The 27,084-nt window shown below is 36.6% G+C and overlaps 1 protein-coding gene across 1 annotated transcript; it reads right to left on the bottom strand.

The window, feature by feature from the left end:
- Positions 1 to 1,141: 1,141 nt before the first annotated feature.
- Positions 1,142 to 22,930, bottom strand: LOC131415788 (C-type lectin domain family 6 member A-like). The gene is given in 6 exon segments (XM_058557601.1): positions 1,142 to 1,286; positions 2,394 to 2,509; positions 9,937 to 10,082; positions 20,269 to 20,367; positions 21,839 to 21,931; positions 22,900 to 22,930. Coding segments are annotated over 6 exon segments (630 nt in total).
- Between the last annotated feature and the right edge of the window lie 4,154 nt (positions 22,931 to 27,084).

Raw genomic sequence — 27,084 nt, 5'->3', positions numbered from 1 at the left:
ACTCTTAGTATTGTCTGTTTCTTAATTTTTGCCATTAAAATGGGTATTAAATGGTATATTATTGTGGTCTTGTTTGCAATTTTCAAATTATGAGTGAAGCTGGGCATCTCGATAGCTGGATTATGTATTACCTCTTCTGTGAAATGCTCTTCAAATATTTTGCCCATTTTTTGTCTCTCTAATTGATTTGTGACAGTCATTTATATGTTCTCAGTGTTAATATTGTGTTAGTTATAAGTATTCAAAATATCTTCTCCCAGTTAAATATTTTTTCATTTTCTTCATCGCGTTTTTATGAACATAATTTTAGTGTAAAACAATTTTTAATTATTTTCCTTTTTAGTACACATATTTTGTATCTTTTTAAAGAAATACTGCTATGGTAGCCAGCCTCCAAGATGGCTCTCAATGATTCTCACCTTCTGTTATTCATGCCTTTGGGTAGTCCCCTTCTCTATTATATCATGTTTGGTCTATGTGATCAATGGAATGCACCAGAAGTTACAGTGTTTGACTTCTGAGACTAGATTATAGAAGACATTGATGCTTTTACTTGCTCTCTTAGATTACTTGCTCTGGTGGAAGCCAGCCAACATATTGTGAGGCTACTCAAAAAACCCTTTGCAGAGTTCCCTGTGATGAGGAACTAAGGCCTCCTACCAGTAGCCAATACCACGTTGCCAGTCATGTGAGTGAGAATCTAAAAAGTGTATCCTTCAGCTCTTGCCAGGCCTTCAGATGATTGCAGTCCCAGTCACTATCTTGACCAAAAGGATTTATCAATGGCATTTTGAGGAAAGAAGGTCATAATTTTCAGAAGTTACCTCCTCATGAGTCTTCTAATAGACAAAATAGTATGCTATCTGGCACAAGAAATGTTTGTGAAAAGAAGTATGAAGAAAGGAAAGAAAAGAATGAATAACAAACTAAAGAAAAAAAGGAAGGAAGAGTTCATTCTATCATTGGAAAAGATGGAACTATCAGTGGAAAAGAGGAAACTAGAAGAGAGATGATTGAAGGGAGAAAGGCATCTGAATATTTCCATGAACCTCTATGTTAAGGATTATACATAAATTATAAGAGGAAATTATCATTTTATGACAGGTCTCAATTTTAAAGGCATCAATGAATAAAGTTCCACTCATAGGTAAATCTTCTTCATCTCACATATTGAATTCCTATTAGAATCACAGAAAACATCATTCCAGCCCCATCCTCTATGATTCCAGAAAACTATTGAAGCACATTCCTCTGCAGAAAAATTGGGCTCATTCTGATGCCATAATCTAAAGAGAAACAAAGGGTAAAAACATTTCTTTAATGAATGCGTAGTTGTTGATTAGAAAGTATATAGGGTTGGGGTCAAACAGAATGGGGTTCAGGGCAAGAGGAGCCCAATGATTGCTCTCCTTTTCTCTTACTGCCCTCCTCAAAAACTTCAAGTGAGGACATACACTTTTACAATTGCTCCTCTAACATCCTCCTGGCAAAATTTTTATGAAATAGAGTAATCTTGGACCTTTCCCCTAGAATCTAATCTTTACTTCCTTCTCTATACAGAACCCTTACCCTGACCCAGGTTATTAAACAGTTCCTTTCTTAGTGGTGTGTAATAAAGAGTCCTTCACTTGTGTACTCTCATCACCTTCCAAAATCTCTCTATTGTCATGGAGCTACCTTAAACAAGTGTCAGGGTGCTTGAGTCTGGACATGAGAAGTTACCCTGCCTTCAGGGAATACAATCTGTGGTAAAGGATGGGGGAGGTGTGGGTAGGACATTAGGGACTGGTTTTGCTGCTGACTCATTTTGCCCTTAAGGAAGTAATTTAACCTCTCAGGTATTAGATTCTTCATCTATAAAAATAGAAATCATAATAAAGTCCCCAAATAGCTCACAAGATTGTGTGAGAATCAAATGAGATAATGTGTAATTAAATTCTGAGTTTTTTAAAAGCCACAAATAAATAGTATTATTATATAATTATCCTACTAGAGTTGAACCTAGTTCTGACCCAAATATTTCAAATTTTATTAATTGGAGAAAAATTTAATTGAAGTATCTACATGTGTTTTAGAGGCAGCAAAATATAATGCTAAGAGCACCATCTTAGGAGTTAGATAGACATGGAGTTGAGACTCAGTTTCTCATCTTACTAATTTATTGACCTTGAGCAAGTTTTTCAATTTTTCATCAGTAAAATGAGTTCTGAAAAAGAAGTTTTCAAGAAGTTTGTGAGATAATGCATGCACTTAATAAGAGCTCAATAATTGTTAGAATCTGTTATCATCATTATGACTGTTAGTATTATCATTAATAGTCACTGCTAACAAATTTCCCTAAATTTTTTATGTAAACAAGACGCTATGGTTCATTAGTCTGAGTCTGCACTCACCTGACATTTTCCATGTAAGGTGTCTTATCAATCTATTGCCAATTGCCAGTCCCTTGTGGATCTGAGAGTCCCAGAAAATAAGAAAGTGATTCATTCAGCTGCTGGACAATGAAATTCTACATGAAGAAAAAGGAGTCGTAGACTGAAATTTACAGATTGAACAGAGTAAGAGTTCTTTATAGCTCTAAAGAGAAAAGAAAATGCAAGGTGTGCGGAACAGTCACAAGATGGCTCAGTGGACAAGAGAATAGGACAAATTCACCAACGTCATCACGAGACGATGATGAATTCACATCTCAGCCAGAATGTATTCTTTTCTTTACCAAGAGACAGAATTCCCTTTAAGTGTACATGTCACTTTTTGCACTTGCATCATTTTTTAATTTTACAAGTTTAGATGCATTCCATCTTATTTCTGATTGTTTTCCAGTGAAATTGCATTTGGTTTACCAAAATTCAAATTTCTTTCTCTACTCTCCTACGTAGTACTTCTCTAGGAAGTAGTAAATTACTTGCAAAAGTTAAACTTAAAGGAGTGCTTACTAGATTTTAACTGTAGTGATTAATTTCTTAAAAAATTATTAGTCTTGTTTTTCCATTTGGGCTTCTATATTACCTTTTTGATCTATCTAGATTGTTTTCCCATAGGTAATTCCTTTGAGGTAAGTGCAATTATTTTTTAATTAATTTTGAATTGAACCTGCAGGCTTAAGAGAAATCCTGAGATTCTCTGACATAAAGCAAATATTCTGGGGAAGAGAGGCTGCTTCTCAGCCAAGGGTGTTTTATAAAGTATAGGTAAATTTCCCTGACATTACTTTCTGTTTTTAAAAGTACTCTGCTCATCATGGAATAATATTGTTATCTACCAAGGCCTTTTACATATTTCAATGATTTTAAAAAGCAAACACCCATTTCACTTTTTGGTATTGTTATTGCAGCTTAAGTGTATCTGTAGCTCCATATTGAGGAATTTAAAAAGGAGAGAGAGAAAGAAAGAATCTGTCTCTCATTCCCAAATTGCCTAATTAATTTTAGTGAACTAGATACCTTTTTTTGAGGTAAAATTGACATACAACATTATATTAGTTTCAAGTGTACAATATAATGATTTGATATTTGTATATATTGTGAAATGATCACCACAATAACTCTAGTTAACATCTGTCACCATACATAATTACAGAATTTTTTTTCTTGTGATAAGAACTTTTAAGATCTATTCTCTTAGCAACTTTCAAATATGCTATACAGTATTATTAACCATGGTCACCATGCTGTACATTACATCACCATGATTTATTTATTTTATAACTGGAAGTTTGTACTTTTTGACTCCCTTCACCATTTCATTCACCCCCTACCCTCCACCATTCTGTTCTTTGTATTTATGAGCTTGGTGTTTTTTTTAGATTCCACACGTAAGTGAGATTATACGATATTTGTCTTTCTCTGTCTGATTTATTTTACTTAGCATAATGCTCTCAAGGTCCCTCCATGTTGTCACAAATGGCAAGATTTTCTCCTTTTTTATGGCTGAAAAATATACCATTCTACATATATACCACATTTTCTTTATTCATTCAGCTGTCAGTTGACACAGGTTGTTTCCATATTTTGGCTACTGTAAATAAGGCTGCAATGAACATGGTGGTGCATATGTCTTTTTGAGTTAGTGCTTTGGGTTTTTTGGATAAATACCTAGAAGTGGGATTGCTGGATCACATAGTAGTTCTATTTTTAATTTTTTGAGGAACCTCCATACTGTTTTTCGTGGTGGCTGCACCAATTTACATCCCCATCAACAGTGCACAAGGGTTCCCTTTTCTCCACATCTGTGCCAACACTTGTATTTATTGTCTTTTTGATAAAGGCCATTCCAACAGGTGTGAGGTGATATCTCGTTGTGGTTTTGATTTGCATCTCCCTGATGATTGGCGATGTTCAATATCTTTTCATGTGCCTGTTGGCCATCTGTATGTCTTCTTTGGAAAAATGTCTATTCAGATCCTATGCTCATTTTTTAATCAGACTGCTTGGGGTTTTTTGTTTGTTTGTTTGTTTTGGGGTTTTTTGTTATTGAGTTGTGTAAGTTCTTTATATATTTTGGATGTTAAGCTTGTATCAGATATATGATTTGCAAATATTTTCTCCCATTTAATAGGTTGCCTTTTTATTTTTTTGACGGTTTTCTTGGCTGTGTAGAAGTTTTTAGTTTGATGTAGTCCCACTTGTTGATTTTTGCTTTGTTGGCTTTGCTTTTGATGTCAAATCCAAAAAATCATCACCAAGACCAATGTCAAGGAGCTTACCACCTATGTTTTCTTCCAGAAGTTTTATGGTTTCAGGTCTTACATTAAAGTCTTCAATCCAGTTTTTTTGGCATTGCCTGCACAGAGTATAAAAAAAGAAAACACTATAGAGATAGAAAAAATAAAATAAAAACAGAGGTGGAGAGAGTTTATGTTGTGTCTCTAGCACTGTATGGAAAAGAAAATCTATCTTCTGCAGTGAGAGCATTTTTTTTTCCTTAATCCATTTTGAGTTAATTTCTGTGTATGGTGTAAGATAGTGCTCCAGTTTCATATTTTTGCATGTGGCTTTTCAGTTTTTCCAACATCATTTATTGAAGAGACTGTCTTTTCCACATTGTATATTCTTGGCTCCTTTGTCATAAATTAATTGACGATATATGCGTGGGTTTACTTCTGGGCTTTCTAGTCTGTTCCATCAATTTGTGTCTGTTTTTATGCCAGTACCGTACTGTTTTGATTACTATAGCCTTGTAATATATTTTGAAATTAGGGAGTGTGATGCCTCCACCTTTGTTCTTTCTCAAGGTTGCTTTTGCTATTTGGGGTCCTTTGTCGTTCTATACAAATTTTAGGATTGTTTGCTCTATTTTTGTGAAAAATGCCATTGGAATTTTGATAGGAATTATATTGAATCTGTAGATTGTTTTGGGTAGTATGAACATTTTAACAATATTAATCTTCCAATCCATGAGCACAGAATATCTTTCCATTTACTTGTGTCCTCTTCAATTTCTTTCATCATTGTCTTATAGATTTCAGTGTACAGGTCTTTCACCTCCTTGGTTAAACATATTTCTAGGTGTTTTCTTCTTTTTGATATAATTGTAAATGAGATTATTTTCTTAATTTCTCTTTCCGATAGTTGGTTATTAGTGTGTAGAAATGCCACAGATTTCTATATTTTGATTTTGTATCTTGCAACTTTACTGAAGCCATTTGTTTGTTCTAACAGTTTTTTGGTGGAGATTTGGGGTTTTCTGTATATAATATGGTGTCATCTGCAAATAGTGACAGTATTACTTCTTTCTTTCTGATTCGGACTCTTTTTATTTCTTTTCCTTGCCTAATTTCTCTGGCTAGGACTTCTAATACTATGTTGAATAAAAGTGGTGAGAGTGGGCATCCTTGTCTTGTTCCTGATCTTATAGGGAAAGCTTTCGTCTTTTCACCATTGAGTATGATGTTGGCTGTGGGCTTGTCATATATGGCCTTTATTATGTTGAGGTACGTTCCTTCTATACCCACTTTGTTGAGAGTTTTCACCATAAATGGATGTTGAATTTAGTCAAATGCTTTTTCTGCATCTATTGAATTGATCCTATGATTTTTAGTCCTCATTTTGTTAATGTGGTGTGTCACATTGATTTGTGAAGGTTGAATTATCCTTGCATCTCTGGAATAAATATCACTTGATCATAGTGTATGATCCTTTTAATGTATTGTTGAATTCAGTTTGCTAATATTTTATTGAGAATTTTTGCATATGATTTCATCAGGGATATTGGCCTGCAATATTCTTTTCCTGTGATGTCCTTGCCTGGTTTTGGTATCAGGGCAATGCTGAACTCATGAAATGAGTTTGGAATTGTTTCTTCCCTCTTTTCTTTTTTGGAAGAGTTTGAGAAGGATTGGTATTCATTCTTCCTTGAATATTTGGTAGAATTCACCAGTGAAGCCTTCTGGTCCTGGACTTTTGTTTCTTGGGAGTTTTTTGATTCGTGATTAAATCATCTTACTGGTAATTGGTCTGTTCAGATTTTCTATTTCTTTATGAGTCAGTCCTTGAGGTTATATATTTCTAGGAATTTATCCATTTATTCTAGGTTGTCCAATTTGTCGGCATATAATTGTTTGTAGTAGTCTCTTATGATCCTCTGTATTTCTGTGGTATCAGTTGTAATGTCTCCACTTTCATTTCTGATTTTATTTATTTCAGTCCTCTTCTTTTTCTTGGTGAGTCTAGCTAAAGATTTGTCAATTTTGTTTATCTTTTCAAAGAACTAGCTCTTGGTTTCATTGATCTTTTCTATTGTTTTTTTAGTCTCTATACCATTCATTTCTGCTCTGATCTTTGTACTTCCTTCTACCAACTTTGGCCTTTATTTGTTCTTCTTTTTCTAGTTCCTTGAGATATAAAGTTAGGTTGTTTCTTTGAGATTTTTCTTGTTTCTTGAGGTAGGCATTTGTCACTATAAACTCCCTTCTTATAACTGCTTTTGCTACATCTCATACGTTTGGGTTTGTTTTATTTTCATTTTCATTTGTCTCAAGATATTTTTTGATTTCTCTTTTGATTTTTTCATTGACCCATGGGTTGGTCAGTAGCATGTTGTTTAATTTCCACATATTTGTGAATTTTCCAGTTTTCTTCTCATAATTACATCATTTGCAATCATCTGGAGACCTTCAAGCTGAAACGATACTATTGGCAGAGTCTACTGCCTGCCTTCCCCTCTTCCAGCTCCACCTGCTCTGGTCCATCAAGCACCATCGTCCCTCTTCAGCAGAGATGACCTGCATCTGAGCCACCTTGGCACACAGGCCAAATATGTACCTTTTTGATGTGATGTTATTTTGATTAAAAAGTAGTTACAAGTAATGTTTGTGATATATCAGACATTGTAATTTCCTGTGGTAATTATAACATTCTCCTTGTTTTATAAATGAAACTTCTATGTACTGAACCACAGAGTTCTAAACTTCTAAAAAAGCTCTGCACAGCAAAGGAAATAATCACAAAATGAAAAGGCAAGCTACAGAATGGAGAAGATATTTGCAAATCAGCTACCAGATAAGGGTTTAATATCCAAAATATACAAGGAACTTACAAACTCAATGAAAATAAATGAATAAAGTAAAAAAATCCAATTAAGAAATGAGCAAAGAACCCAAATAGACATTTTTCCAAAGAATACATACAAATGGCCAATAGGTGCTCAACATTACTAATCATTAAGGAAATGTAAATCAAACCAGAATGAAATATCACCTCACACCATTTAGAATGACTAATATCAAAAGACAAGAGATAATAAATGTGGTTGAGAATGTGGAGAAAGTGTCCCTGTGTGCACTGTTGATGGGAATGTAAATGGGTACAGCCACTATGAAAAACACTGTGTAGGTTACTCAAAAAATTAAAAATAGAAAAATAAAAATATGATCCCGCACTACCAATTTTGGGTATATATTAGAAGGAGATAAAATCACTATCTTCAAGATATATCTGCACCCCCGTGTTTATTGCAGCATTATTTACAATAGTTAAGATATGGAAAGAACCTAAATGTCCATAGATGGACAAAGAAAATGTGGTAAATATATATATACAATGTAATATTATTCAGCCATAAAACTGAAAGAAATGCTGCCATTTGTGACAACATGGGTTAACCTAGATGACATTGTGCTAAATGAAATAAGTCAGAGAGAGAAAAACAAATACTGTATGATCTCCCTTATATGTGGAATCTAAAAAAACCAAACTCATACAATCAGAGACTATAATGGTGGTCCAGGTGATGAGGATGTGTGAGAAATGAGGAAATGTTATTCAAAGGGTACTAACTTTGAATGTGTATATGTCTATTAAATCATCACATTGTACATCTTAAACTTATACAATATTTTATGTTAATTGCATCTCTTTAAAGCTAGAAAAAACTGTTAGAACTAGTAAACAAATTCAGCAAAGTTTAGGATACAAAATCAATATGCAAAAATCAGTTGCATTTCTATACATTAACAATAAACAATCTAAAAAAGAAATTAAGAAAGCAATCACCTTTAACAATAGCATCAAAAGAATAAAATACTTAGTAATAAACTTAACTAAGGAAGCAAGAAACTTGTAATCTAAAAACTACAACACATTTTTGAAAGAAAACACAAGTAAATGGGAAGACATCCATGGTCATGAGATACCACCTCACACCTGGTGATTCTTATATAAAATTATATATATATTCTTATATGTATAATTATATATCTTCTTATAATTACATCATTTACAATCAGCTGGAGATCTTCAATCTTGAAAAGATAATATTGGCAGAGTCTACTGCCTGCCTTCCCCTCTTCTGGCTCCACCTGCTCTGGTCCATCAAGCAACATCTTCCCTCTTCAGCAGAGACAACTTGCATCTGAGCCAGCTTGGCACACAGGCCAAATATGTACCTTTCTGATGTGTACCTACTTTTGTTACTTACTATTGTTAAATATCCATACTACCTAAAGCAATCTACAGATTCAGTGCCATTCCTGTCAAAACCCCAATGGTTTGTTTGTTTTTTGCCTTTTAAATATAAATAGAAAAAAATCCTAAAATTCATATGGAAATTCAAGAGACCCATAATAGCCAAAACAATCTTGAAAAAAAAAAGAATAAATTTGGAAGCCTCACACTTCCTGATTTTACAACATATTACGAAGCTGTAGCTCTCAAAGCAGTCTGATACTGGCATAACAACAGATATATACCCCAATGGAACAGAATAGAGTCCAGAAATAAACCTTTGTATATATGGCAAACAATCTTCAACAAGGTTCCAAAACTACACAATGGGGAAAGGATAGTCTCTTCAACAAATGGTGTTGGAAAAACTGGATATCCACATGCAAAAGAATGAAGGTGGACCCTTACCTTACACCATGCACAAAAATTAATTCAAAATAGAAGAAAAATATATCCAAAATAATTGAAAGCAGGATCTCAAAGAGATATTTGCACACTTATATTCATTGTAGCATTATTGACAATAGCCAAGAGGTGAGAGCATCCCAAATGTCCATCAATGTATGAATGGATAAACATTATGCAGTATAAATATATATATATGTAATGGAATATGATTCAGCCTTAAAAAGGAAGAACATCCTGTCACATGCTTCAACGTGGATGAACTTTGAGGATACTATACAAAGTGAAATCAGGCAGTCATGAAAAGACAAATATTGTATGACTCCACTTAAGGAGGTATGTAAAGTAGTCAAATTCAAGAAACAGAAAGTAGAAAGGTGGTTGCCAGGAGCTGGAGGGAGGGGGAAATGGGTAATTGTTGTTCAGTGGGTATAGAGTTTCAGTTTTGCATCACGAAAAATTTGTAGAGATCTTTTTACAACAATGTGAATATAGTTAATACTACTGAATGGTACACTTAAAAACAGGATAAATTTTGTTACTTTTTCCACAATTAAAAAAAATTTTAATGAAAAATAAAGAAAAGTACCTGCTCTGCTTCTGTGTTGATCACCACCAAATGAGCCCCCATCCCAACACAGTTCTGCTCACTCTTGGTCCAAAAATTTTGTTCAGTGGAAATGAGGTAGCAGCTGGAACCAAATGACTTCCAAGTACTTGGACAACATCCCCAGGCTTTTTCTATGTTGCATGAAAGAGAAAAGTAAGAGCAAGATGAGATAAATAAGAGTAAAGATGTATGTTCTATACACATAAAATTCCAAGGATCTGTGGTTTTTTTCTAGAGACAGGCTTCTTAATTCACGTATTTACTGTTCCCTGAATAATATAATTTGAGGCCATAGAACTGCTTTTAAATAAACATTCTTTAACATTAAGTCCTCAGTATTTACTAAGGTTTACCTGCAGAATTGCTCTGGATTTTTTGCCAAAAAAAATTGCTATTAATGTTTGTTTGTTGTCTGTTCTTTGTATCTCTTATACGTTAGAAGCACCAAGTTCTATCAGAGTTACAAACAACTAACACAGGTGTATCTGGAACACCAATTCTGCTTAATAATCTTGGGCAAACCACAGAGCCTCAGGTTTTTTTTTGTTTTTTTTTTTTTTTTTGATTTTTATTGATATTTTAATGGTTTCTAACATTGTGAAATTTTGGGTTGTACATTTTTGTTTGTCCATCACCCCATATATGACTCCCTTCACCCCTTGTGCCCACCCCCCACCCCCACTTCCCGGGTAACCACAGTCCAGTTTTCTCTGTCCATGTGTTGGTTTATATTCCACATATGAGTGAGATCATACAGTGTTTGTCTTTCTCTTTCTGGCTTATTTCACTTAACATAATACGCTCCAGGCCCATCCATGTTGTTGCAAATGGGACGATTTTGTCTTTTTTTATGGCTGAGTAGTATTCCATTGTATATATATACCACATTTTCTTAATCCAATCGTCAGTCGAGGGACGCTTAGGTTGCTTCCACTTCTTGGCTATGGTGAATAATGCTGCAATGAACATAGGGGTGCATAAGCCTCTTTGGATTGTTGATTTCAGGTGCGTTGGATAGATTCCCAGTAGTGGGATGGCTGGATCATAGGGCATCTCTATTTTTAATTCTTTGAGGAATCTCCATACCGTTTTCCATAGAGGCTGCACCAATTTGCATTCCCACCAGCTGTGTATGAGGGTTCCTGTTTCTCCACATCCTCTCCAACATTTGTTGTTTTTTGTCTTGGTGATTATAGCCATTCTAACGGGCGTGAGGTGATATCTTAGTGTTGTTTTGATTTGCATTTCCCTGATGATTAGTGATGTTGAGCATCTTTTCATGTGCCTATTGGCCATCTGTATATCTTCCTTGGAGAAGTGTCTGTTCATTTCCTCTGCCCATTTTTTGATCGGGTTGTTTGTTTTTTTGTTGTTCAATTGTGTGAGTTCTTTATATATTATGGAGATCAACCCCTTGTCAGATGTATGTTTTGCAAATATTCTCTCCCAGCTGGTTGGTTGTTTGTTCATCTTGATTCTGATTTCATTTGTCTTATAAAAGCTCTTTAGTCTGATAAAGTCCCACTTGTTTATTTTTTCTTTAGTTTCCCTAGTCTGGGTAGGCATGTCATCCGAAAAGATTCCTTTAAACCCAATGTCAAATAGTGTGTTGCCTATATTTTCTTCTATGAGTTTTATAGTTTCAGGTCTCACCTTCAGGTCTTTGATCCATTTTGAGTTAATTTTTGTGAATGGCGATAGCACATGGTCCACTTTCATTCTTTTGCATGTGGATGTCCAGTTTTCCCAACACCATTTATTGAAGAGACTTTCCTTTCTCCATTGCATGTCCTTAGCACCTTTGTCGAAAATTAGCTGTCCGTATATGTGTGGTTTTATTTCTGGGCTTTCAATTCTGTTCCATTGATCTGTGTGTCTGTTTTTGTACCAGTACCATGCTGTTTTGATTACTATTGCTTTGTAGTATGTTTTGAAGTCAGGAATTGTGATGCCTCCTGCTTTGTTCTTTTTCTTTAGGATTTCTTTAGCTATTCGGGGTCTTTTGTTGCCCCATATAAATTTCAGTATTCTTTTTTCTATTTCTGTGAAGAATGTCATTGGGATTCTGATTGGGATTGCATTGAATCTGTAGATTGCTTTAGGTAATATAGACATTTTAACTATGTTTATTCTTCCAATCCACGTGCATGGGATATCTTTCCATTTCTTTATGTCATCGTAGATTTCCCTCAATAATGTCTTGTAGTTCTCATTGTATAGGTCCTTCACCTCCTTGGTAAGATTTATTCCTAGGTATTTTATTCTTTTTGATGCAATTGTAAATGGTATTATCTTTTTGAGCTCTCTTTCTGTTAGTTCCTTATTAGCATATAGAAATGCAACTGATTTTTGTAGATTGATTTTGTACCCTGCAACTTTGCTGTAGTTGTTGATTGTTTCTAACAGTTTTCCAACAGATTCTTTAGGGTTTTCTATATATACAATCATGTCATCTGCAAATAGTGAGAGTTTCACTTCTTCGTTACCTATTTGGATTCCTTTTATTCCTTTTTCTTGCCTAATTGCTCTGGCCAAAACCTCCAGTACTATGTTGAACAGGAGTGGTGAGAGTGGGCAGCCCTGCCTCGTTCCTGTTCTCAGAGGAATGGCTTTCAGTCTTTCCCTGTTGAGTATGATGTTAGCTGTGGGTTTGTCATATATGGCCTTTATTATGTTGAGGTACTTTCCTTCTATTCCCATTTTATTGAGAGTTTTTATCATAAATGGATGTTGTATCTTGTCAAATGCCTTCTCTGCGTCTATTGAGATGATCATGTGGTTTTTATTCTTTGTTTTGTTGATGTGATGTATCACGTTGATTGATTTGCGGATGTTGAACCATCCCTGCGTCTCTGGTATAAATCCCACTTGATCATGGTGTATGATCTTTTTAATATATTGTTGTATTCGGTTTGCCAATATTTTGTTGAGGATTTTTGCATCAATGTTCATCAGCGATATTGGCCTGTAATTTTCTTTCTTTGTATTGTCTTTGTCTGGTTTCGGTATCAGGGTGATGTTGGCCTCATAGAATGATTCAGGAAGTGTTCCATCATCCTCTATTTTTTGGAATAGTTTGAGGAGGATGGGTATTAAATCTTCTTTGAATGTTTGGTAAAATTCACTGGAGAAGCCATCTGGTCCTGGACTTTTATTTTTTGGGAGGTTTTTGATTACTATTTCAATCTCTTTACTTGTGATTGGTCTATTCAGATTCTCCATTTCTTCTTGGTTCAATTTTGGGAGGTTATATAAGTCTAAGAATTTATCCATTTCTTCTAGATTGTCCAATTTGTTGGCATATAATTTCTCATAGTATTCTCTTATAATCCTCTGTATTTCCATGGTATCCGTTGTAATTTCTCCTCTTTCATTTCTAATTTTATTTACTTGAGCCTTTTCTCTTTTTTTCTTAGTTAGCCTGGCTAAGGGTTTGTCTATTTTGTTTATCTTCTCGAAGAACCAACTCTTTGTTTCATTAATCCTTTCTACTGTTTTTTTGGTCTCAATATCATTTATTTCTGCTCTGATTTTTATTATTTCTCTCCTTCTGCTGGCTTTGGGCTTTGTTTGTTCTTCTTTTTCTAGTTCTGTTAGGTGTAATTTAAGGTTGCCTATTAGGGCTTTTTCTTGTTTGTTAAGGTGGGCTTGTATCGCTATGAGTTTCCCTCTCAGGACTGCTTTTGCTGCGTCCCATATGGTTTGATATGGCATGTTATCATTTTCGTTTGTTTCCAGATAGTTTTTGATTTCTCCTTTAATTTCATCAATGATCCATTGGTTGTTCAGTAGCATGTTGTTTAATCTCTACATTTTTGTCACTTTCCCAGTTTTTTTTTCCTGGTTCATTTCCAGTTTCATAGCCTTATGGTCTGAAAAGATGCTTGTTATGATTTCAATCTTCTTAAATTTATTGAGGCTTGCTTTGTTTCCCAACATATGGTCTATCCTAGAGAATGTTCCATGCGCACTTGAGAAGAATGTGTAGTCAGCTGTTTTTGGATGGAGTGCTCTGTATATGTCTACTAGGTCCATCTCGTCCAGTTTTTCATTTAAGTCTAATATTTCTTTATTAACTTTTTGTCTGGATGATCTATCCATTGCTGTAAGTGGGGTGTTAAGATCCCCTACTATTATTGTGTTGTTGTTGATTTCTCCTTTTAGGTTTGTTAATAGTTGTTTTATGTACATTGGTGCTCCTATGTTGGGTGCATATATATTTATAAGTGATATGTCTTCTTGATGGAGTGTCCCTTTTATCATTATATATTTCCCTTCTTAGTCTCTCTTAACCTGTTTTATCTTGAAGTCTACTTTGTCTGATATGAGTATGGCAACACCTGCTTTCTTTTGTTTGCCATTAGCTTGGAGTATTGTCTTCCATCCTTTCACTCTGAGCCTGTGCTTGTCTTTAGTGCTAAGATGTGTTTCCTGAAGGCAGCATATTGTTGGGTCTTGCTTTTTAATCCATCCTGCCACTCTGTATCTTTTGATTGGAGAGTTCAATCCATTTACATTTAGGGTAATTATTGAAATATGAGGGTTGAATGTTGCTGTTTTGTCACTTATTTTCTGGTTCTTTTGCATTTCCTTTGTTTCTTGTCCCATTTGTTTTGGACTGCCAATTCAGTTTGGTTGTTCTGTCTTATGATTCTTCTAGTTTTCTCTTTGTTTATCATATGTGGTTTTAATTTGATTATTTGTTTAGTGGTTACCTTGAGGTTTGGGTGAAAAACCTTCTGTATGAGATAGTCCATTATCTGATAGCCTCCTATTTCCTTATACTAAGTCAATTCAGTCACTTTCTTCTTCCCCTTCTAAGTTGCTCTTGTTATACCTTATTCTATCTTGTGTTGTGGCTGTGTGTTTACAGTGATGAGGTTAAATTTATTTTTGGTGAATTTCTTCCTTTGATCTTTGAGTTTGGTATTTAAGTGGTTGCTAAACTATTCCGGTAAAGATCTACTATTTCTCTGATTTTGTCTGCCTACTTTTCTCCTTACTCCAAGCTTTGTGTTCCCTTTCTCTTCTTGTTTTCAGGCCTGAGGGTCTTCTTGAGTATTTCTTGTAGTGGCGGTCTCGTGGCCATGAACTCCCTTAGCTTTTGTTTATCTGGGAGAGTTACTATTTCTCCATCATATTTGAAGGATATTTTTGCTGGATAGAGTATTCTTGGCTGAAAGTTTTTGTCTTTTAGTATTTTGAATATATCATTCCAGTCTCTTCTAGCCTGAAAAGTTTCTGTTGAGAAATCCGCTGAGAGCCTGATGGGAGTTCCTTTGTACGTTATTTTTTGTTTTTGTCTAGCTGCCCTTAATATTGTTTCTTTGTCGTTGACCCTGGCTAGCCTTACCACTAGGTGTCGTGGTGAAGGCCTTTGTCTGTTAATATATATAGGAGTCCTGTTGGCTTCGCTTACTGGTATTTCCTGCTCCTTCCCCAGATTTGGGAAATTTTCAGCTATTATTTCCTTGAATAGGCTCTCTGTTCCTCTTTCCCTCTCCTTTCCCTCAGGAATACCTATAATTCTTATGTTACATTTTCTAATAGAGTCCGATATTTCTCGGAGTCTTTCTTCATTTCTTTTTAGTCTTAGTTCTCTCTCTTCTTCCATCTGGAGTATATCTGTATTCCTATCCTCTAAAGTACTAATTCTTTCCTCCATATTGTCAGCTCTGTTCTTTAAAGATTCCAGATTCTCCTTTATCTCCTCCATTGTGTTCTTCATCTCCATCAGCCCTGATAGGTTTTTCTTTATGATTTCAATCTCTTTTGTGAAGAAACTCCTAATCTCATTTAATTGTTTGTCTGTGTTGTCTCGTATTTCGTTGAGTGTTTTTATGATAGCTATTTTGAAATCTCTGTCATTTAGTTTATGGATTTCTGTGTCTTCGGGGTTGATTTCTGGGTGCTTGTCATTTTGTTTCTGGTCTGGTGATTTCATATATTTTTGCATTGTGGTTCCTGTGTTGGTTTTGATTTTCCTCATCCTGGAAGTCTCTGGTTGCAATTTCCACCTGCCGCCACTGTGTGGTGGTAAAGGGCTGTGTAGTCTAAGCCCCCTGCGCTCTGCCCCAGTTTTTCTGCTGCGATCCGCAGTTTTGTTTTGTTTTGTTTTGTTTCTTTTCCCCACTGCGATCCACGGGTCCAGTCCAGTTTATTCAGGTCTGCCTCGGACCGCTAGATCTGGTCGAGCTGCAGACTCCGGGTTGCGGGGAGGGGGGAGCTCTCTCTTTTGCCCTCTGGGTCCCTGACGTGGGAGGCTTCTCGTTTGCCCCTCTTTATCCGCTCGTTGCTCAGATGTTGATGGTAGCCCTGTGGCTCCTCTGAGCCCTCTGTGCGGGAGTTTCCCACTGGCTGAGAGAGCCCGAAGAGCTACAGTTTCCCGCCGAGGGCCGCCCCTCCCCCGTCTCTGGGAGCCGCGCGGACCGGATCGCTGATCTGATGGGGAGGGAGCGGAGTTCTCCTTACCTCTCCCCACTTCCTCCGGGGGCCCAGCACGTTCCGCTCTCAGATGTGCGGCAGTGTGGATCCCTCCGCTCCAGCTTTTGACTGTCTGGGATTCCGTTGTTGGTCTGTGGCTGTTACTTTTGTTGTATTTTGTGGGGGAAGAATTCACGGGAAAGCTCACTCCGCCATGATGCTGACGTCACTCCCAGAGCCTCAGGTTTTTAAAATGGAAATGATAATTATTCACAGGGTGGTTATGAGGACTATGCTTCATTAGAATTCGGGCTCCACCATTCATTATATATGCCTTTGGACAAATTACATAACCTTCTTGAGCCTCAGTTATTTCATCTTTAAAATAGAAATAATAACAGCTCCACCTCAAAGGGAGATTAATCACATAATATGTGTAAAGCACTTTAAAAGGTGCTTAAGGTGGAATAATTGGTCATAAATATTACCTATTACTAATTTTTACACAGTATCAGTGACGTAAGAGTTTAAACAAATATCAGTTCTCTCTCCTTTCCCCTTAGAAGCACCAGTTTGCCACTCTCCTAAGATTGAAAAAATCTCTAGTAACCATATATAAATCCACCGTCATATTTTGATTACATATACATATAATTTTAGCACATATATATGTATACCTAAACGATAAGTTGTTTTGATTTGTTGGGTTTTGAATTTTTTTAAAGGTATTAGAATATATGTGGTCTTCTTGGGCTTAATTTTTCATTCCATATTGCCAAGATTCATCCATGTTGTTATATGTAGCTCTATTTGATTCATTTTCTTATGTTGTTACATCATTACATACTAAATGACGAGAAACCGTCTATAGACCTATTCTTCCTTTTATAATATTACGAAGTGAATAAAATAGACTATATCTCTATCATTTTAATATTGGCCACTTTTAGAAATCTATCTTAATTTTGCAGTCTGTGCATTATTAAAGATTACTTTTTATAATACTCCTCAAAGCATGTATTAATGTATTATTTTCATTTAAAAAGTCTAATTTGGCTGACTGTTTTAATGGTGAGAATTGACTTTGCCAATTAAGTTGTATATGGCAAACATTTTTCAGATGTTGAATATGCTAAATCTCAGCTCCAAAGTTGACAAAAATATTGAAAGCTGTGATGACTGGAAGTATTTGTCAAAAAGATATACTGAAATTAATAATATTTTATTTTCCCAATTGTTCTGAGAATAATGAGCTGATCAAGGTGCTTTGTAAGTATTAAAAAACTAGTATAATTAAGTCATTTGATAAGACATAAGTTTTTTTTAGTGTACTTACAAGAAATTGAGAAAGCAAAGGATTATGGACTGAGAAATAACAAATCTTTCACAAGTTATTCCATTTATTATTCTTTACTTTCAGCAACATTGAAGAATAATCTAATCAAATTCTCAGTTAACAGATCATTACAAATAATTTTTGATAACAGAACACTGTTGATTTTTGGCAAATAACTGAAAAAGTTCAAAAAATTGGGGGACATTCTAACAAAGCACCTTCTATTCCTATCTACTTATTTAGATAAGATTTATCAGATTGTGTCACTACATTGAAAAATAGGAGTAGAATTGATGTTGAATTCTATCTCATTCTAGTAATAGTATTATTCAATAGTAGGTACATCTGATTGCTTTTTTTTTTTTTTTTGGTGAGGAAGATTAGTCCTGAGCTAACATCTGTTGCCAATCTTTCTCTTTTTGCTGAGGAAGACTGGTCCTGGGCTAACATCTGTACCCATCTTCCTCTGTTTTATATGTGGGATGCCTGCCACAGCATGGCTTGATAAGTTGTGCGTAGGTCCACACCAGAGATCCGAACCTGCAAACCCTGGGCCGCCAAAGTGGAGCGCACAAACTTAACCTGGCCAGCCCTCCTGATTGCATTTTTTTAAAAGTCACATTCATCTCATTAGGAGATGGGCTTCCAATACAGTCTTACTTTATTAGTAGTAAGTTATCAAAATTTATAATAAATTTGTGATGTTTGGATTTATATCCTGATAAGAACTGTAAGATGTCAATCCAGAAGAAATTTTATGACACGTAAAGCCTAATGTTCCACAGGAAATAAAAATATTAGACAGACTTATTTACATTTTTTGGTAGATGGGGGAGTGTGATGTAAATATTAGTCCAAAAAGGAAAAAGAATGATGCAAAACATCTGACTGTTAAATAATACATGTTATTCTTTTTTTTTTTAATAGAGGTTGGGTGTGGGGGTAACACTTTGTAATGGTATTTAGACACTGGTAGATACATTTTAAAAACAGATGTAATTGTTTTGTTTTTTAAAAGTTAATATTTACAATGTCCCAGAAACTAAAGCCTTTGCTTCTATAACATGATGAAAAATTTTAGATGTCAAATTAAATTGTATAAGAGGGTACATCATTTTTCAAAATCTTTTGAGGGGAGTTCTCAAGCAAAACAGGTGGAAGACCACAAGTCTAGGCGAAGCATAGACCTATTGAAGAAACTGACTTAACCCATGCACCTGAACATCTCAATGCTCTGACTGGGACCGAGTGGAAAACAAAGTGGAGAATTTATAATGTGGATTTCAATTATTTTTTAACTTTAATCAAAACGGAAATTTTGTGTTTGGACTTTTATTTTTTCTTTTCATTGTAATAATAATTTGAAAGGATATTGTTAAAATTTTACTATTTTATTTGCTGTCGTGGCATTATATAAAATAATTTCATCATGTAAACTTATCTGTAATTTCAATTAGTTGTATTGAACAGCCTGGTTGACCATAATATTGGGTTGGATATATTTAGGGAGTAAATTTGCAGTCTTTTATGCTAGACAGATGTGGAGTTAATGTAATTAATATCTATCTCTGTCTCATTCATTTCAGAGCATTCTGAAGGCCAAGGCTGAAGTGTCCATTGCTGCTTCCAGGAAGGTATTCTTTCAAACTCCAGTGGCTGTAGAAGTGCCTCCAAAAGATGGGAAGAAGACAACCCTGATAGAATTATGTTTTCCTCCTCAGAAGGGCCACCTCTACAATTGTTTGACCAAAGAACCCCAATGTAACAAGAAAATTATAGGTCAGAGAGTGTAGAGAAAATCATCTTTTACCACCCCCATGCACAATATTCTTGCCAAATACCAAAAAAGGGGAAATTCAAACATCTCATAGAAATACAAAGAAACTTCAGTCCTCTCTTTACTTCTCATGTGTTTCTCCATAAAAGCAGAAGAGTGAATTATTTAGTTCTTGAAATAGCAAGTGTCTGACATCTATTTGGGATTCTTTTCTTGGAGGGAGTAAGGCCATAAAGACCACTGCAAACATGCACTTTGCCTTTCTTTGGCTTTCTTCACTAGACATAATACGAGTCAGACCATGATTCTGAATTCAACTCTCCCAACTCTCCACATACGAAGTTACCAGGACAATATTTTAGAGTGGGGGCAGTCTCATCCTGAACCATGGTCCAAGATCCAAACTGACCAGTAATAAAGTTGATATTTGGAATAGAGTTGGGTATTATTAACTGGGAATTTAGATACCAAAAAGAGAATTTTATCTGTTAGATAAGGATGAACAGAGAATTGTTATGAATAATTTCCAGGGTTGGCTTGAGCACATTACATGGTGTATGTTGGTAGCATTTATGGGGATCAAGAAGTCTGGAGGAGGGATTGTTCTGAGGGCAAATCTAGAGCCTAATATGAACATGTAAGCTTAATTATATTCTAAAGATATCTAAGCAGAGACTTTATTTAAAAAAAATAAAATAAAATAAACTGATCTTGAACTAACCCTGACAGCTCTCTGAGAAAAGACAAAGTCAGATTAAGAACTGCAACACCTTACCTGTCACCCTTGTCCCTTCACTGAAGCAGGTTAGACTTGAATAATATGTATGTAGTTCAGACAGTTTTTTGCCGGTTTTGTCATATGTAAAATAAGTCACTGTGAAGGAAGACGAAGGGTTAGTATCTATCCATTCTTTTACTATAGAGCCATATGCTCTATAAATCTGGGCCAAGCTGGCTTAACTCCAACCACCACCACTCTCTTCTCTCTGTGCAAGCCCGATAATGACCATGCTGAATGACTGCTTGCTTACATTCATTTATCTTGTTTGTTTATATGCCTGCAAATTTATGTTTAGCTCTTTCTCCATTGAATTTTAAGCTCTATATTCTAGGGCAGAGATTCTGTCTGTTTTCTACATCAATTAATCACAAACACCTAGAAGAGTGAGTGTCACAAAGTAGTCAATAGTTATTTGTTGACTCACTGGCTGTCTGCTTCTCCTTAATTTTAATAATTCTAAGCAAGCTTGCAAGTTATTTTGATATTTTCTAAAATTTCTGACCACTGGTACCTACAGATAAACATATGGGGTGAATAACAACCAAGGGAAGCCTTTAAACACTTAGAGACATTTTAAATGTCTCAAATGAACACTAACTTTTATTTTCAAGGGAGTGTGTACTTTGACCAAGATCTGTTCTATCTCAGACATAACTTGATTCTTCATTCATTTCTTTCTTGTCCTTCTACTACTGAAGCTCAATACTGTCAAACTTTTTTATCTTTCTCTTAGGCTGTCTTGGGGTCCTGAATATCTGCTTCCTCTTGATTAATAAAATAACTATTCTTAAATACTCCTCTCTTGCACTTGGCCATGAAAAGTAAAGCAAATATACATTTGGTAATAGTTTTTTGTGTTCTAATATAGACAATGATATTTATTTATATCTCAGAAGGAATTAAAACATGGTCTATTTGAATAGGAAGTCACTTTTACTCCCTCCCTGACTATTTGATAACTATTTTTAATCACCTTATCAGTGAATACAGAACCAAATTGTAGATTAGAAAACAAAAATGTCTTTGAGACCTCTCACAAAATGAACTTGAAATATTTATTTAAAGGCAAATAGAACAGGGAAGAAATATTTTATTCCCTTATATCTCCAATATTTCATTTAAATATTTTTTCCTCTCATATTGGGAGAGACTCCCACAAGAAAATCAAAGACCCTAACTTACAGTATTACGATTATAAAAACAATTATATTTGCACTCTTAATAGAGGGCTTTTGTGACTAGAGAACATGTGATCACTAGTGAACCCAGTAGTGGAAGATGCTGTCTTAAAGGATGGCTATAACTAACACATATTCACACGTAAAGTCATGAATGGGAAAATACTAATAAAACTAGGTAAAATAAATCTGGATGCAGAGTCAATTATCAAAAGATGGAGGAAGAGGAGAAAAAGGAAGAGGAGGAGGAGAAATCAAGAAAAATGTGGCATTCCAAGTAAGAGCTAACATATTAATGGTGTAAAGGAAAACACACACTAGGGAATCTTTATAGAACATGATAAGGAAAGAGATCAAGAGACATGGCACCTCAGTGAAGAACTTACCCACACAGCTCACAATGAAACAAACCCCAAGGAGTGCTATGGAAATCACAGCAACAGACCAGAGCCTCACTTGGAACCACCATACTGCTTTCTCTGTCAGATCAGCAAGACAAATGCAGTTACTAGGGGGAAAAGAAGTCAGAGTTCCTAAGAAGCTTAGAGCAATGAAGAAACCAGACAAAGACTCTCAGAGTAATTAAAAACCTAAAACAAGAAGAGAGCTTATGGGGACAGCCTAGTGGCATAGTGGTTAAGTTCGCATGCTATGCTTCAGCAGCCCCAGGGTTTGCGGTTTGGATCCCAGGCACAGACCACTCCTCAAGCCATGCTGTGGCGGCCTCTCATATACAAAACAGAAGAAGATTGGCACAGATGTTAGCTCAGGGTCAATCTTTCTCAAGCAAAAAAGAGGAAGATTGGGGGCCAGCCCAGTGGTGTACTGGTTGGGTTCTTGCATTCTGCTTTGGCAGCCCTGGGCTCACAGGTTTGGATCCCCGCCATGGACCTACACACCACTCATCAAGCCATGCTGTGGTGGCATCCCATATACAAAATGGAGGAAGATTGGCACAGATGTTAGCTCAGGGGCAATCTTCCTCACCAAAAAAGAAAAGAAAAAAATTTAAAAAAAAACAAAAAACAAGAAGAGTGCTTAGAGACTCCCTCAGAATAAATGACCAGGTAGTAGCTCTGAAGCCCACAACAATCTGGGCAAAACTCACTCTCCACCAACTGTAACTGCCGTTTCCTTATTCCTTCTTTTTAAATACTACATTCATCCATCGATTCACTGTCTTTCTCAAAATATCACTTTTGTCTCCCACCTCTCATACCACAGTATTAATATTTGGTTTCTTATTCTTTCAAGCGTTTCTGGCTCTAAGCAATTATTCTTTCCTTCAATTTCCCATGACCCTACTATAGTGGTCTAATCTCTATCCCTCAATCTTTCCATTGTCTGCCGCTTCTCCGCAGATGACTCTTATCATCTCAGATGATGGAAGTAGGTAGAAGTGTATACTTCTACCTTACTCTCTGGAACTGAGAAAGGGAATACTCACCTCTACCTTGAGGTTGCCCTTCTTGCACCATTACGTGGGCTCCCTATGTTTAGAAGGTCCAGGAACCTCTTGTATCTCTCTCCTTGAAGACGTTACCCAGAGACTTGGCTTCTTTCAAAGAGGCTAGAGCTCAGAGAAAAACTGCTAAACATTCTGAAGAGGGTAAGAGAATTCCAATATAAAGTATACCTCAAAAGAAGAAGTTGTGGTTTGGACTAAAATTTCCAGTGATTTAAAAATAGCAGGAAAAATAAAAGAGGAGATTGAGAAAAAAATTCTGTTAATGGGCCTGAAGCTTTCTTCAGAATTTCAAAAGGGTCAGTGGCTCAGAAGAGATTAATCGTTATTTATCTGGACCATGTTCTCATAGTAAATATCAGACAAAAATCTCCTTATACTTCCAACAAAGTGAGGGGGAAAGGAATCATTTTGAAATAGGCCAAACACTCTATTATTGTAAACAAGGCCTGCCCACAGAAGAAGCTAGTTAACCAAAGCCTAACCTAAAAGATCAATGGTTGCCAGAGTGAGCTGGAGAGAGATGACTAGACAGAGCACAGAGGATTTTTAGGACAGTGAAAATACTGTGTATGATATTATAATGATGGATACATTTCATTATACATTTGTCCAAATCCACTGAATGTACCACACCAAGAGTGAACCCTAATGTAAACTATGGATTGGGGTGATTATGATGTGTCAAGCAGATTCATCCTTGGTAAAAAATGTACCATTCTGGCAAGTGATGAGGATAAAGGGGGAGGCTATGTATGTTTGGGGGCAAGGGATATATGGAAAATCTCTGTACCTCCCTTTCAATTTTGTTGCAAACCTAAAACTGCTCTTAAAAAATAGTCTTTAAAAAAAGAAAGCTATAATAATTAGCTACATATATTGTATTTGTATATAAAGTTATATAGCTATAATAATTTCACACAAAGCAGAATTAAATCAAGGAAAATTATCAGGGATAAAGATGAGTATTATGTAATGATAAAGGGATCAATTCTCCAAGAAACTACAACAATCCTAAATATGTATGTACCTGACAACAGAGCATCAAAATACATAAATACCATAATACAAAATACAAAAGTAAAAACTGATATAACTGCTAGGAGAAATAGACAAATTCATTATTATAGTTGGACACAGCAACACTCCTCTCTCAGTATCGACAGATACATCAGACTGAAATAATTAAGGATATAATTCAACTGAACAGCACCATCAACAAACCAGATCTACTTGGCATTCATAGAATACTTCATCCAAAAACAATAAAATACACATTCTTCTCAAATTAACATGAAACATTCCACAAAATTGGCCACATTCTGGGCCATAAAAAAAAACCTTAAAAACAAGTGTAAAGGGATAGAATCACATAATGTCTGTCCATACTGGTATTAAACTAAAAATCAATAAATTAAAGATAGATGGAAAATCCCAAAACACTTGGATATTAACACACTTTAAATAACACATAGGTAAAGAAGGAATTCCCCCCAAAATTCTTTTTAATTTTAACCAAATGAAAATACAACTTATCTAAATTTATGGGATGCAGCAAAAGAAGTGTTTATAGAAAAGTTATAACATTGAATACATATATTAGAAAAGAAGAAAGACCTAAAATCAGTAATCTAAGCTTCCACATTAAAACTATACGACAGAGAGAGAGAAGTCAAGATGGTTGCATAGGCAGACTCTGAACTCACCTCCTCCCGCAGACATAGCCAATTTACAACTACTCGTGGAAAAATTACCCCTGAGACAGAACTGAAAACTAGATAAGAGGAACTCCTGCAACAACGGACAATCCTAGTTGAGGTGGAAGAGGCAGAAACTCCCTTCTGGAGAGGAAAAATGCCGCCTTCACAAGCTGACAGCTTCACGGCAGCCCAGGAGCAGCCCAAAGGTACGCAGCATCCCTGGAGGCACGGGGCCCTGAGCCGGGGAGGGCCCCCGCTGTAGGCATTTTGTGGACCCAGCACAATCGAGACCAGTGGCATAATATCTGACTTTGCCGGCTACTAAAACATTGGGGAGTACCCCCAGAAAACCTGGTTCACAAAGAAATTAAAACCGGCTCTTAAAGGACCCATGCACAAATTCACCCGTTTCAGAAAGCATCCTAAAATCAACAGGAAGAAAGGTGCATAGTGCTTTGGTGAATGAAACTCACCTGATAGGCCCTGAGTGCACCTCGATGAGAGGTGAGACCTCTCCAGGGACTGGGACATTGGCAGCGGCCATTGTTGTGGCCCCGTGTGGGCGTGCTGACACAGATGTCATTGGAGTACTCCCTGGGACCTGCTAGCCCAGTTCTGCCCCACCCTCTAGAGCACCGATTTAATCCAGCTCAGCCAGGGCAGGCAGCCCACCCTAGAGACTGGCCCCACCCAACAACAAGCCCTCAGGCAACTTGTGGGCCTGCATAGATTGGTGACTGGATTCTCTGCAGTCTGGCAACTGAGCCGACTTGAGTGGGGCAGGGTGTGCACAAGGAGTGGGTGGAGAGTGTGGGGCGGTGGTTGAATGTGTGGGGCTCCGGCCATGGAGAGACTGGGTCCCCTTCAGGAGGTCGGGGCACACACACGGGGCAGGACTGTGTTGGCTGTGTGTGGACCTGTGGGCAGCAGGGCTTGTCAGCTGCAGAAGACTTGTGCTTCTCAAAGACGCACATGGGGGTTTGCCCCACTTTCCAAAGTCTGAAACAATTGGGTGCTCCCGTGCCTGAGGCCAGCCCCACACAGCTACAATCCTCAGAGAGCTGACAAGACATCTAAAGGCTGGAGGCTTATAGCAACTGTAAGCCCCTGAGCCTAACAACCTGCCATGCTGGGAGCCTACTCCCTTAAAAGAAATAATGCCACACAAATGTGGTATTAGAACTTGCAGCCAACTGAGCTGGGGCTCCCCACACCTGATAAAGAGACTGAAGGGCCCACAACAACTACAAACAGCTGAGCATTACAACAGCTGACCAGGAACCTAACTCGGCCTACCTGGACGCATACAGGGAGAGCAAACAGGCCACAACAGAAGGACACAAGTAGCCCACATAGGGGTCACCCCTGGAACATTGAGGACTGAGGGAAGCACACTGCAGGATTCCTAAGGCATCACTTGTATAAGGTCACCTATCCAAGAGCAGGAGACATAGCTGACCTACCTAATACATAGTCACAAGCACAGGGAAAGAGGCAAAATGAGGAGGCAAAGGGATACATTCCAAGTAAGGGAACAGGACAAAACTCCAGAAAAGGAACTAAGTGAAACAGAAATGAGCAACCTATCCGACAGGGAGTTCAAACTAAGAGTGTTAAGGATGCTCACTGATCTGGGGAGAAGAATAGATGAACTCAGTGAGAAGGTCAACAAAGAAATGGAAGATATAAAAAAGACCCAATCAGAAATGAAGAATGTAATACTGGAAATGAAAAATTCACTAAAGGGACTCAAAAGCAGAGTAGAGGATACAGAAGAACGGATCTGCGAGCTGGATGAAAGACTAGAAGAAATTACCCAAGCTGAACGGGTAAAAGAGAAAAGAATTAAAAAGAGTGAGGACAGTCTAAGGGACCTCTGGGACAACAACAAGCACACTAACATCCGTGTTATAGGTGTCCCGGAAGGAGAAGAGCGAGAAAAAGGGGCAGAGAATCTATTTCAAGAAATAATAGATGAAAATTTCCCTAACCTAAGGAAGGAAGCAGACATCCAGGTAGAGGAAGCACAGAGAGCCCCAAACAAGATAAACCCAAAGAGGCCCACAACAAGACACATCACAATCAAAATGTCTAGGATTAAAGATAAAGAGAGAATCCTAAAAGCTGCCAGAGAAAGACAAGTTACATACAAAGGAAACCCCATAAGGCTATCAGCTGACTTCTCAGCAGAAACTTTACAGTCTAGAAGAGAGTGGCAAGATATATTTAAAGTGCTAAAAGGAAAAAACTTACACCCAAGAATACTCTACCCAGCAAGATTGTATTCAAAATGGAAGGAGAGTTAAAAAATTTCCCAGACAAGCAAAAATTAAAGGAGTTTGTCACCAAGAAACCAGTGCTACAAGAAATGTTAAAGGGACTGATTTAAGAGGAAAAGAGAAGACCACAAATAGAAAAAATTATCTATTTCCATGATAAGAGGGCAATGGATACAAATGCACAAAAA

This window comes from Diceros bicornis, chromosome 17 (assembly GCF_020826845.1).
Source record: "Diceros bicornis minor isolate mBicDic1 chromosome 17, mDicBic1.mat.cur, whole genome shotgun sequence".
NCBI classification, from domain to species: domain Eukaryota; kingdom Metazoa; phylum Chordata; class Mammalia; order Perissodactyla; family Rhinocerotidae; genus Diceros; species Diceros bicornis.
This window is presented reverse-complemented; position numbering and strand designations above follow the sequence as displayed.